General features: G+C 40.5%; 1 protein-coding gene across 5 annotated transcripts in view; it reads left to right on the top strand.

Annotated features, from left to right (window-relative positions):
- Positions 1-8,307: 8,307 nt before the first annotated feature.
- The window catches only part of crtc3 (CREB regulated transcription coactivator 3), a 127,337-nt gene continuing 121,980 nt past the window's right edge, over positions 8,308-13,664 (top strand). For 2 of the 5 annotated variants that reach the window (XM_061887466.1, XM_061887467.1), the window contains exon 1: positions 8,309-9,361. In XM_061887466.1, the coding sequence (XP_061743450.1) occupies positions 9,230-9,361 (132 nt within the window). In that variant the 5' untranslated portion in view covers positions 8,309-9,229. Of the gene's footprint in view, positions 9,362-13,664 lie in introns of all 5 variants that reach the window. The other 3 variants (XM_061887465.1, XM_061887468.1, XM_061887469.1) reach the window with 3 other exon arrangements.

Genomic DNA, 13,664 nt, shown 5'->3' with positions numbered 1-13,664 from the left:
TATGAGCATGGAATTATCAATTTTAGAAAATATACAGGTTCAAATAAAAACAAATTGAATATCCTGCAAAGGTTTTTTTATTGCAGCAATTAAATTTCCAAGGTGAAACTAATACTAGACCTAGACTCATAACATGCCACACAAGATATTTCAAGCCTTTTTTTGATTTATTTTGATGATTGTCTTACAGTTTATGAAAACCTCAAATTGATAATCTCAGAAAATGAGGAGTTTTCCAGATCATAACAAATAAAAGCTTGACATGTCTCTATTTGCATGTAACGGGTTTATATCGTATAGTTTTCACTTTTGGAGTTGAATTGCTGACATGACTGGACTTTTGCACCATATTGTAATTTTTGGTGTTTCACCTGCATGCTAATAGCATGTAAGCACATTTTAGCGATTCAACAACAAAAAGTAAATATTTTCTGTTATTATTTATCAATAAAAAATGTTGGTGACAGGACTGTGCTGGGACTTATTTGAAGTATTATCAAATATAAACAAAATAAAATGAAAGTGAAATTCCTTTTGTACTTACCCTGGCCTGAATGATGCATCTTCCTGTGGGACATTTGACTTCCTATTTTACACATATATATTATATTATGGATTTCTTCAACAATATAATGTGGCCCTGCAATGAGGTGGTGACTTGTCCAGGGTGTGCCTTGCCTTCCGCCCAAATGCAGCTGAGTTAGGCTCCAGCGACCCCAAAAGGAACAAGCGGTAGAAAATGAATGGATGGATGGGGATATAATGTGTTACGCAATATGTAAACAAGGATTGAAATTATATAAGGGCTGATTTTAAGACGTGGAGACCAGCAATAAATGCTATTTTCCAGCGTTAATGCGAGCTTCAATTATTCTATTTAACCACTGTGTGTTGTTCGGGTCCGTGGGACCCCTTTTCATTTTTTATTAAAAGAAAAATTATACAATTGATTAATTTTTCCAACTGAGACTCACTGATTTTGGCTCATTTTCTGTGAAGAACATATATCAGAATACTTTATTTAATTTTATGACCATTCACCATACTCCCCCCCTACACATTTCTATGACATATAAGATGTCCGGCCGGGTCCACTGGACCTGGGGCTAATAGAAGTACACACACAAAGCAGGCCTAGACAGAAGGAGGACAGAGTGTAGGTACACAGAACATCAGAGGGTCAAATATAATTTGAAATGTGGACTCGTCAGACCACAGAACACTTTTCCACTTTGCATCAGTCCATCTTAGATGAGCTTGGGCCCAGCGAAGCCGGCGGTGTTTCTGGGTGTTGTTGATAAATGGGTTTTGCTTTGCATAGTAGAGTTTAAACTTGCACTTACAGATGTAGCGACCAACTGTAGTTACTGACAGTGGTTTTACGAAGTGTTCCTGAGCCTGTGTGGTGATATCCTTTACACACTGATGTCGGTTTTTGATGCAGTACCGCATGAGGGATCAAAGGTCCGTAATATCATTGCTTACGTTCAGTGATTTCTCCAGATTCTCTGAACCTTTTGATGATTTTATGGACCATAGATGGTAAAACCCCAAATTCCTTGCAATAGCTCGTTGAAAAATGTTGTTCTAAAACTGTTTGAATATTTGCTTACAAAGTGGTGACCCTCGCTCCATCCTTGTTTGTGAATTACTTAGCATTTCATGGAAGCTACTTTTATACTCAATCATGGCACCCACCTGTGTTTGATGAGCATTCCTCAACTTTATCAGTATTTATTGCCACATTTCCCAACTTCTTTGTCACATGTTGCTGGCATCAAATTCTAAAGTTAATGATTTTTTACAACAAAAAAAATGCTTATCAGTTTGAACATCAAATATGTTGTCTTTGTAGCATATTCAACTGAATATGGGTTAAAAATGATTTGCAAATCATTGTATTCCGTTTATATTTACATCTAACACAATTTCCCAACTCATATGGAAACGGGGTTAGTAAGATGGTTCATGCAAGGGCACAACCACCTCCTACATAGACGACGGCTGCCCGCCTTGTATCCAGCGGTTCTTCCAATGACGCCACCAACCTCTCCTCAAGCGGGTCCTCCGTCGGTCGTCAGACTACACAACCTGCTAGACCTCCAACCCAGCAGCCTACTTAAACTCCAGTCCAGCATCCTGCTGGCCTACCACAGAAGAGCCCGCCTGAACCTCGCTCTCCTCGTCTGCTGTGGAGGCCAACCTTACGGCGCCCCGCATAACAGCCGCAGCGCCGCTGAGGATTCTTACAGCTTCTCCTGCAATGCGCCGTCATGCATTGGCCTGAATCCCCCTCACCAGCTGTGTCACGCTCGCTGTCAGCACCAAACTCTTCTTAGCCGGCTTCGGGGTCACGTTGCCGGTGTCGTGCGAAATTCTGTATCCCTTAAATATTTTGTGACCCCTGCCACTGAGCTCTGTGCCTTGTTCAGACAGCGGCAGCACTTCCATGTTTTTAGCGATGTGAAGTGAAGTGAATTATATTTATATAGCGCTTTTCTCTAGTGACTCAAAGTGCTTTACATAGTGAAACCCAATATCTAAGTTACATTTAAACCAGTGTGGGTGGCACTGGGAGCAGGCGGGTAAAGTGTCTTGCCCAAGGACACAACGGCAGTGACTAGGATGGCGGAAGCGGGAGTCGAACCTGCAACCCTCAAGTTGCTGGCACGGCCACTCTACCAACTGAGCTAAATATTATGTATCCCTTATTAACTTTTTTCGTAATTAATAACGAGTCCAAATTCACAAGTTTTGTTGTTGATGATGCTAAGTTTCTACAGAATAAAACACATGATGTTAGTACATGAGGAGAGCCCCGGGTGGTAGAGATAGGGTGAGGAGCTCTGCCATCCGAGAGGAACTCAAAGTAAAGCCGCTGCTCCTCCACATGGAGAGGAGCCAGATGAGGTGGTTCGTGCATCTGGTCAGGATGCCACCCGAACGCCTTACTAGGGAGGTGTTTAAGGCACATCCAACCAGTAGGAGGCCACAGGGAAGACCCAGGACACGTTGGGAAGACTATGTGTCCCGGCTGGACTGGGAACGCCTCGGGATCCCCCGGGAAGAGCTGGACGAAGTGGCTGGGGAGAGGAAAGTCTAAGCTTCTCTGCTTAGGCTGCTGCCCCCGGAACCCGACCTCGGATAAGCAAAAGAAGATGGATGTTAGTACATCAATTGAGGAAAAAAGGGGGGGGGATATATTTTATGGCAAAGAAACATGCTGAAATATGTATTCCCTACTAACTTTTTTTGTCATTAATAAAGTGAATACAAATGTACAGGTTTTGTACAATGCCAAGTCTGTAAATATAATCCACATGATGTTAGTACATTGCTTGAAGGACGTACACATTTTCTGGCATAAATTACGTTTTGTTTTGTTACATGGAATTGAGTCTACTTTGTAGTGTTTGTTCCCATTATATTGGTGTTATTTTAACAATCCATCAATAGATGAAATAACTAATAAACCAAATAACAGGATGTTCATCCATCCATTCTCTACCGCCCGTTCTTTTTTTGGGGTCGCAGGGGGTCGCTGGAGCCTGTCTCAGCTACAATCGGGCAGAAGGCGGGGTGCACCCTAGACAAGTCGCCACCTCATCACAGGGCCAACACAGATAGGATGTGTTGCACGGGGCGTGGTTAAGCGTCAAATATTATATATATATATATATATATTAGATATATATATATATATATATATATACTTTCAGTGAATTCTAGCTATATATATATATATATATATATATATATATATATATATATATATATGTATTTTATTATATATATATAAATAAATAAAATAAATACTTGAATTTCAGTGTTCATTTATTTACACATTTACACACACATAACACTCATCTACTCATTGTTGAGTTAAGGGTTGAAATGTCCATCTTTGTTCTATTCTGTCACTATTTTTCTAACCACAGCTAGACTCTCTGGCAGAGAAGAAGTCTAGCAAAACTCCTAGCAATTATGCAAAACACCTCCCACTCACTACACTCGGACCTTGCGGAGAGAATGAGCACGTTCAGTGGAAGGCTCAGACTCCCAAAATGTAACGCGGAACGACACAGGAGGTCCTTCATACAGACAGCCATCAGACTATATAATGCATATGTTCCTTGATTGCACTTAAATGTAGAATATATATTATTTATATATTACATATTATATATATATATATATATTTATATATATATATATATATAATTTATTATTATCATTGTTTATTGTGAGCCAACTGTGGTGCTGAATTAAATAAGGTACATTCTATTCTATTATGTACAGTAGATGGCAGTATTGTTCCGTTTAAACGTGTCACAAGTTCACAACATTGGAGCTTACGGCAGACTTGAACTGCGTAACGGTAGACGAAAATATGACTGCTGTTGTTGTGTGTTATTACCGGGCTGAGAGGACTTTAATGAAACTGCCTAACAATAAACACACATAAGAAACCAAAAACTCGCCCTTGATCATTCTACAGTTATAACGTCATTGGGCCGACACGCTCTTTATACTGTGGGAAAGTGGGCATGAAAACAGATTGTCGATATGTCACTCAGGTCCGCTTGGAGCTGGAGGGGGCGTGGCCTCCAGCCTCGCCTGAATTTCGGGAGATTTTGGGAGATAATTTGTCCCGGGAGGTTTTCGGGAGAGGCGCTGAGTTTCGGGAGTCTCTCGGAAAATCCGTGAGGGTTGGCAAATATTACATATGTTGTCATCCAAGCAACGTTATCATGGACGCCCCTGCTTATTTCAGCAAGACAATACCAAGCCATGTGTTACAACAGCGTGGCTTCGTAGTAAAAGAGTGCGGGTACTTTCCTGGCCCGCCTGCAGTCCAGACCTGTCTCCCATCGAAAATGTGTGGCGCATTATGAAGCGTAAAACATGACAGCGGAGACCCCGTACTGTTGAACGACTGAAGCTCTACATAAAACAAGAATGGGAAAGAATTCCACTTTCAAAGCTTCAACAATTAGTTTCCTCAGTTCCCAAACTTTTATTGAGTGTTGTTAAAAGAAAAGTTGATGTAACACAGTGGTGAACATGCCCTTTCCCAACTACTTTGGCACGTGTTGCAGCCATGAAACTCTGAGTTAATTACTATTTGCAAAAAAAAATTAAGTTTATGAGTTTGAACACCAAATAACTTGTCTTTGTAGCATATTCAACTGAATATGGGTTGAAAATGATTTGCAAATGATTGTATTACATCCAACACAATTTCCCAACTCATATGGAAACGGGGTTTGTATATATTCATATATTCATATATATATATATATATATATATATATATATATACACATATATATGTATGTATATGCATAAATCTGTACATATGTATATACGTATATACATATTTATATGTATATATATATATATATATATATATGTATATATATATATATATATATATATATATATATATATATATATATATATATATATATATATATATATATATTAGGGGTGTGGCAAAAATCCATTTGAATTTGAATCGCGATTGTCACGTTGAGCGATTCGGAATCGATTCTCATTTTTAAAAAAATCTATTTTTTTATTTTTTTTGTATCAATCCAATAAAATATCCATCCATCTTCTTCCGCTTATGCGAGGTCGGGTCGCGGGAGCAGCAGCCTAAGCAGGGACGCCCAGACTTCCCTCTCCCCAGACACTTCGTCTAGCTCATGGGTATCAAATTCTGGCCCGCGGGCCAAATTTGGCCCGCCATGTAATTTCATTTGGCCCTTGAAGCAATATCAAATTAACATTAGAGCTGGCCCGCCGCTGTAACACCGCATCCACCACTAATACTCATACTCGTTAACCCTCCCGAATCAATATTGAATTGAATCGTGCAACTCCCAAAGATTCACAGCCCTAAAATATATATATATACACATATACAGTACATATATATGCATACATGTATATATATGTATATATATATATATACATGTATGTATATATATTGATATATGTATTTATATATATATATATATATATATATATATATATATATATATATATATATATATATAAATATACATATATACATGTATATATATTTGTATATATATATATAAATGTAAAAATACCGTGGTAGAGCGTGGCGCAGTGGAAGAGTGGCCGTGCGCAACCCGAGGGTCCCTGGTTCAAATCCCACCTAGTACCAACCCCGTCAAGTCCGTTGTGTCCTGAGCAAGACACTTCACCCTTGCTCCTGATGGTTGCTGGTTGGCGCCTTGCATGGCAGCTCCCTCCATCAGTGTGTGAATGTGTGTGTGAATGGGTAAATGTGGAAGTAGTGTCAAAGCGCTTTGAGTACCTTGAATGTAGAAAAGCGCTATAAAAAAAAAAAATATGTAGGTGTGGGAAAAATCACAAGACTACTTCATCTCTACAGAACTGTTTCATAAGGGGTTCCCTCAATCCCAAAATCTCCTGATGATTGAGGGAACTCCTCATTAAAAAGTTCTGTAGAGATGAAGTAGTCTTGTGATTTTTCCCACACCTACATAAATAAATATATATATATATATATATATATATATATATATATATATATATATATATATATGTGTGTATATATATATATGTATATATGTAAATGCAAAAGAAAAAGAAAAAATAAAAAATAAAATAAAATTATATATATATATATATATATATATATATATATATATATATATATATATATATATATATATATATATATCCATCCATCCATCCATCATCTTCCGCTTATCCGAGGTCGGGTCGCGGGGGCAGCAGCCTAAGCAGGGAAGCCCAGACTTCCCTATCTCCAGCCACTTCGTCTAGCTCTTCCCGGGGGATCCCGAGGCGTTCCCAGGCCAGCCGGGAGACATAGTCTTTCCAACGTGTCCTGTGTCTTCCCCGTGGCCTCCTACCAGCTGGACGTGCCCTAAACACATCCCTAGGGAGGCGTTCGGGTGGCATCCTGACCAGATGCCCGAACCACCTCATCTGGCTCCTCTCGATGTGGAGGAGCAGCGGCTTTACGTTGAGCTCCTCCCGGATGGCAGAGCTTCTCACCCTATCTCTAAGGGAGAGCCCCGCCACCCGGCGGAGGAAACTCATTTCGGCCGCTTGTACCCGTGATCTTATCCTTTCAGTCATGACCCAAAGCTCATGACCATAGGTGAGGATGGGAACGTAGATCGACCGGTAAATTGAGAGCTTTGCCTTCCGGCTCAGCTCCTTCTTCACCACAACGGATCGATACAACGTCCTCATTACTGAAGACGCCGCACCGATCCGCCTGTCGATCTCACGATCCACTCTTCCCCCACTCGTGAACAAGACTCCTAGGTACTTGAACTCCTCCACTTGGGGCATATATATATATATATATATATATATATATATATATATATGTATGTATATATATATATATATATATATATATATATGTATATATATGATATGTATATATGTATATATATATCGTATATATAAATTTTTCTAACCCAGGGGTAGGGAACCTATGGCTCTAGAGCCAGATGTGGCTCTTTTGATGACTGCATCTGGCTCTCTGATAAATCTGAGCTGACTTTGCTTAACACGATAAGTAATGAATAATTCCACTTGTAATCACAGTGTTGAAAATAATGTTCAAAATATAAAACATTTTCATGCATTTTTAATCCATCCATCCATTTTCTAACGCACTTGTTCAAGAAGTTGCGTTAATGGTAAGAAGTTATTTATTTATTATTGGTTAGTGTGGAGCTTGCCCTCCTGGTGGTTCTTCAGACCCCCAAGCACCGACCTGAGAGCCTGTTTCAGGGTTACAATATTGTTTTATTTTTCAATAAGTCTCTCAGTTGCTTTCCAGCAATAGTATTTCCAGCCCCAACGCAGTCTCTCCTACAGTCTGCTGCTTATAACAGAGTGACAGGTGATTTGATAACAAGGTCCAGGTGGGCCATCTATGCACCTGTCGCTACAGGCCCGAAGGCCACGCCCCCTCCACAGTTAGCTTCAGAATAACAATGTTATTACATAGAATAAGAGACCTATTATACTCTAGAAATGTTGGTCTTATTTAAAAATGCACGTGTTTAGTTGTGTTCAGTGTTAAAAAAAATATTATATGGCTCTTACGGAAATACATTTGAAAATATTTGGCTTTTTGGCTCTCTCAGCCAAAAAGGTTCCCGACCCCTGTTCTAACCCAATGCCGACCCCCAGTCAAAAAGTTTGGGGACCCCTGGTCTAAACACTATAATCCTGCTGGAGGATTTTGTCGCCCCCGTGTGGTCTTTTATGGCAGTGGTTAGAATTTAAGGAGGCAATGTTTTTCTCCGTAAGATAAAAAAGCCATCGGAGCAGAGTTGCCGTAACAAGGCTTGTCATGCCACGATTAAAATGGTGACACGGCAAACAGACACTTCAGAAGAATTAAGCGTCCATCCGTGAGGAAGGGATGAGTCTCAAGCCTCGGAGTTTGCTGTTTGTGTTGTCGGGGTCGTCGGGTCGGAGTTTGAGGTCTGCCGTGCTGCCCGTGGATTAACGCAAGGCTCCATTCCGCTGTCATCTGTCGGTTAAAGTATGGACCTGAGGACTGTGCCTTTGCTTCGAGTGTGAGCTGGCGTGGTCATGGAAAAATGCGTTTTTTTTGAAGCAAGTCAACACTGAAGGACTCCGGATCAGAAGCGCGGACACTTGTTGAAAATACAACTTGGAAGCTGAGCTAACTGTTAGCACGCTCGCGGCTAACCCAGCAACCTACTTTTCATGACTATTTTAAGACAAACAAGCTGGAGACGACTCAGTCGGATGTATGTTGGCCGAGCTTTTGTCGAATGACAGCGTCGACGAGTCCGTGTTTTCATTTGCGTGGAGTGCGTGGAAAGGTTACAGGTGGATGTGAAAGCTCAGTCATTTAGCTAGCGCAGCTACTTGCTAGCCCGCTCACGTCCGTGTTCTGTTTCACAGCTCTGACAACATCTTCTTCTTCTAAAGTCACAACAATAGCAACTTTTTTTTTAAGTTGCGGGCAAATGCTTGATTAACTCAGTTGTGACAAGTTCTTTTCATCCCGCCCCCCCTCAAATACACATCCATATATACCAATGGGATATACGTCAACTTTTTGATGGAGTACCACCCACAGAAAGATCTTGGAAGATAAATAATATCTTTTTTTTTTTTTTTAATTTTCAAAGTAGTTGAAGGGCGCAGCATGTCCGGCTCCCCAGGCGCAGGGGGCTCGAACCCACGGAAGTTCAGCGAGAAGATAGCGCTGCACAACCAGAAGCAGGCAGAAGAGACGCTGGCCTTCGAACAGCTGATGACGGACCTGACTGTCTCAAGGGTAAGCAAGCTGTCATTGTCCATCCATACATCCATTTTCTACCGCTTATTCCCTATTGGGGTCGCGGGGGGCGCTGGAGCCTATCTCAGCTACAATCGGGCAGAAGGCGGAGTACACCCTGGACAAGTCGCCACCTTATCGCTGGGCCAACACAAATAGACATACACTAGGGTCGATTTAGTGTTGCCAATCAACCTATCCCCAGGTGCATGTCTTTGGAAGTGGGAGGAAGCCGGAGTACCCAGAGGGAACCCACGCATTCACGGGGAGAACATGCCAAATCCACACAGAACGATCCTGAACCTGGGATTGAACCCAGGACTGCAGGACCTTTGTATTGTGAGGCAGACGCACTAACCCCTCTTCCACTGTGAATCCCGCTGTAATTATTATTATTATTATTATTATTATTATTATTACAAACTCATATGGAAACGGGGTGTGTAATAATAATAATATTAATGTCATTATTATTATTATTGTTATTACACACCCCGTTTCCATATGAGTTGGGAAATTGTGTTAGATGAAAATATAAACGGAATACAATGATTCACCAATCCTTTTCAACCAATATTCAGTTGTATGCACTACAAAGACAAGATATTTGATGTTCAAACTCATGAACTTTATTTTTTTTTGCAAATAATAATTAACTTAGAATTTCATGGCTGCAACACGTGCCAATGTAGTTGGGAAAGGACATGTTCACCACTGTGTTACATCACCTTTTCATTTAACAACACTCAATAAACGTTTGGGAACTCCATCCATCCATTTTCTACCGCTTATTCCCTTTCGGGGTTGCGGGGGGCGCTGGCGCCTGAGGAAACTAATTGTTGAAGCTTTGAAAGTGGAATTCTTTCCCATTCTTGTTTTATGTAGAGCTTCAGTCGTTCAACAGTCCGGAGTCTCCGCTGTCGTATTTTACGCTTCATAATGCACCACACATTTTCAATGGGAGGCAGGTCTGGACTGCAGACGGACCAGAAAAGTACCCGCACTCTTTATTAACGAAGTCATGCTGTTGTAACACGTGCTGAATGTGGCTTGGCATTGTCTTGCTGAAATAAGCAGGGGCGTCCATGAAAAAGACGGCGCTTAGATGGCAGCATATGTTGTTCCAAAACCTGTATGTACCTTTCAGCATTAATGGTGCCTTCACAGATGTGTAAGTTACCCATACCTTGGGCACTAATGCACCCCCATACCATCACAGATGCTGGCTTTTGAACTTTGCGTTGATAACAGTCCGGGTGGTTTGCTTCCCCTTCCAAAAACAATTTGAAATGTGGACTCGTCAGACCACAGAACACTTTTCCACTTTGCATCACTCCATCTTACAAACCCCGTTTCCATTAAAGTTGGGAAATTTTGTTAGATGTAAATATAAACGGAATACAATGATTTGCAAATCCTTTTCAACCCATATTCAATTGAATGCACTACAAAGACAATATATTTGGTGTTCAAACTCATAAACTTTATTTTTTTTTGCAAATAATACGTAACTTAGAATTTCATGGCTGCAACACGTGCCAAAGTAGTTGGGAAAGGGCATGTTCACCACTGTGTTACATCACCTTTTCTATTTAACAACACTCAATAAACGTTTGGGAACTGAGGAAACTAATTGTTGAAGCTTTGAAAGTGGAAGTCTTTCCCATTCTTTTTTTATGTAGAGCTTCAGTCGTTCAACAGTCCGGGGTCTCCGCTGTCGTATTTTACGCTTCATAATGCGCCACACATTTTCGATGTGAGACAGGTCTGGACTGCAGGCGGGCCAGGAAAGTACCCGCACTCTTTTTTTTTTTTACACAGTCATGCTGTTGTAACACGTTGTGAATGTGGCTTGGAATTGTTTTGCTGAAATAAGCAGGGGCGTCCATGAAAAACACGGCGCTTAGATGGCAGCATATGTTGTTCCAAAACCTGTATGTACCTTTCAGCATTAATGTTGCCTTCACAGATGTGTAAGTTACTCATGCCTTGGGCACTGATGCACCCCCATACCATCACAGATGCTGGCTTTTGAACTTTAGGTCGATAACAGTCTGGATGGTTCGCTTCCCCTTTGGTCCAGATGACACGATGTCGTATATTTCCAAAAACAATCTGAAATGTGGACTCGTCAGACTACAGAACACTTTTCCACTTTGCATTAGTCCATCTTAGATGATCTCGGGCCCAGAGAAGCCTGCGGCGTTTCTGGATGTTGTTGATAAATGGCTTTCACTTTGCATAGTAGAGCTTTAACTTGCACTTATAGATGTAGCGATGAACTGTATTTAACGAAAGTGGTTTTCTGAAGTGTTCCTGAGCACTGTGGTGATATCTTTTAGAGATTGATATCGGTTTTTGATACAGTGCCGTCTGAGGGATCGAAGGTCACGGTCATTCAATGTTGGTTTCCGGCCATGCCGCTTACGTGGAGTGATTTCTCCAGATTCTCTGAACCTTTTGATGATATTATGGACCGTAGATGTTGAAATCCCTAAATTTCTTGCAATTGCACTTTGAGAAACATTGTTCTTAAACTGTTTGACTATTTTCTATCGCAGTTGTGGACAAAGGGGTGTACCTCGCCCCATCCTTTTTTGTGAAAGACTGAGCATTTTTTTGGGAAGCAGTTTTTATACCCAATCATGGCACCTACCTTTTCCCAATTAGCCTCCACACCTGTGGGATGTTCCAAATAAGTTTTTGATGAGCAACTTTATCAGTATGTATTGCCACCTCTCCAAACTTCTTTGTCTCCTGTTGCTGGCATGAAATTCTAAAGTTAATGATTTCTTACAAACATTTTTTTTATCAATTTTAACATCAAATATTCTTGTCTTTGTAGCATATTCAACTGAATATGGGTTGACCATGATTTGCAAATTCCGTTTATATTTACATCCAACACAATTTCCCAACTCATATGGAAACGGGGTTTAATTTTTTATTATTATTATTATTATTATTATTATTATGTGTTGTCTTGCTCTCACACGGCACTTAAGTTCTAGGAATCAAGCTAACCAAGTCATTTCAGCACCAAAAAACAGTCTTCAGGACAAAGTCGACTCTTTGAAATCCTTGGAAATTATGGAGAGGGATCTTTATTAACATGGACATTAGCTTCTAGGAACTCAAAAAGGAGTTCTGGGAACAGATGTATACTGAGGCATTGACTTCTATTTGGTTATGTCTCTAATGCAGGTGCGTTCCAAGTTTTTTGCATTGGTACTGCAGTTTTCGTTTGTACTTCGGTCAGACGAAAACTTAATTTAAACTGGATAAAATGAGGGCAGCACGGTGAAAGAGGGGTTAGTGCGTCTGCCTCACAATGCGAAGGTCCTGAGTAATCTTGGATTCAATCCCTGGCTCGGTATCTTTCTGTGTGGAGTTTTTATGTACTCCCCGTGACTCTGTGGGTTCCCTCCGGGTACTCCGGCTTCCTCCCACTTCCAAATACATGCACCTGGGGATATGTTGATTGGCAACACTAAATGGTCCCCAGTGTGTGAATGTGAGTGTGAATGTTGTCTGTCTATCTGTGTTGGCCCTGCGATGAGGCGGCGACTTGTCCATGGTGTACTCCGCCCTCCGCCGATTGTAGCTGAAATAGGCACCAGCGCCCCCCGCAACCCCAAAAGGAATAAGCGGTAGAAAAATGGATGGATGGATGGGGTCTCTACATGACCATCAACAGGGATGAGGTGACATTAAGGCTGGGCGATATGGCCTTTTTTTGATATCTCAATATTTTTAGGCCATGTCACAATACACGATATATATCTTGATATTTTGCCTTAGCTTTGAATGAACACTTGATGCATATAATCACACCAGTATAATGATTCTATATGTCTGCATTAAAATATTCTTGTTCATACTGCATTAATAGGTGCTCATTTTTTTAACTTTCATTCACAGTCACAACTAAGTCAATTGACCAAAACTGTATTTATTAATTTAACAGTTATTAAGCAGTGGCACAAACATTCATCTAATTTCAAAGCAGAAAGGGCAAAATTGTCACAGACATTGTGAAACAAGCTATGAGTGCACTTTTGTAAATGATGTCACTAAGATGACATATCAAAACATATCAAAAAGTGTACTTTTTGTACAGAACGCCACTACAATAGTTTAAAACAAATAATGTGCACTTTTGTACATGATGTCACACAAGATATTTCAATAACTGTCAAATAAAAACGAGCTGCATAATAGGTTCCTGCGGACGGTATCTCCTTCTGTTGTTGACTCTTTTTTTTTTTTTTTTCATATGGTATTAAACTGGAATTAGTTTCTT

Source organism: Nerophis ophidion, linkage group LG25 (assembly GCF_033978795.1).
Source record: "Nerophis ophidion isolate RoL-2023_Sa linkage group LG25, RoL_Noph_v1.0, whole genome shotgun sequence".
NCBI lineage: Eukaryota > Metazoa > Chordata > Actinopteri > Syngnathiformes > Syngnathidae > Nerophis > Nerophis ophidion.
This window is presented reverse-complemented; position numbering and strand designations above follow the sequence as displayed.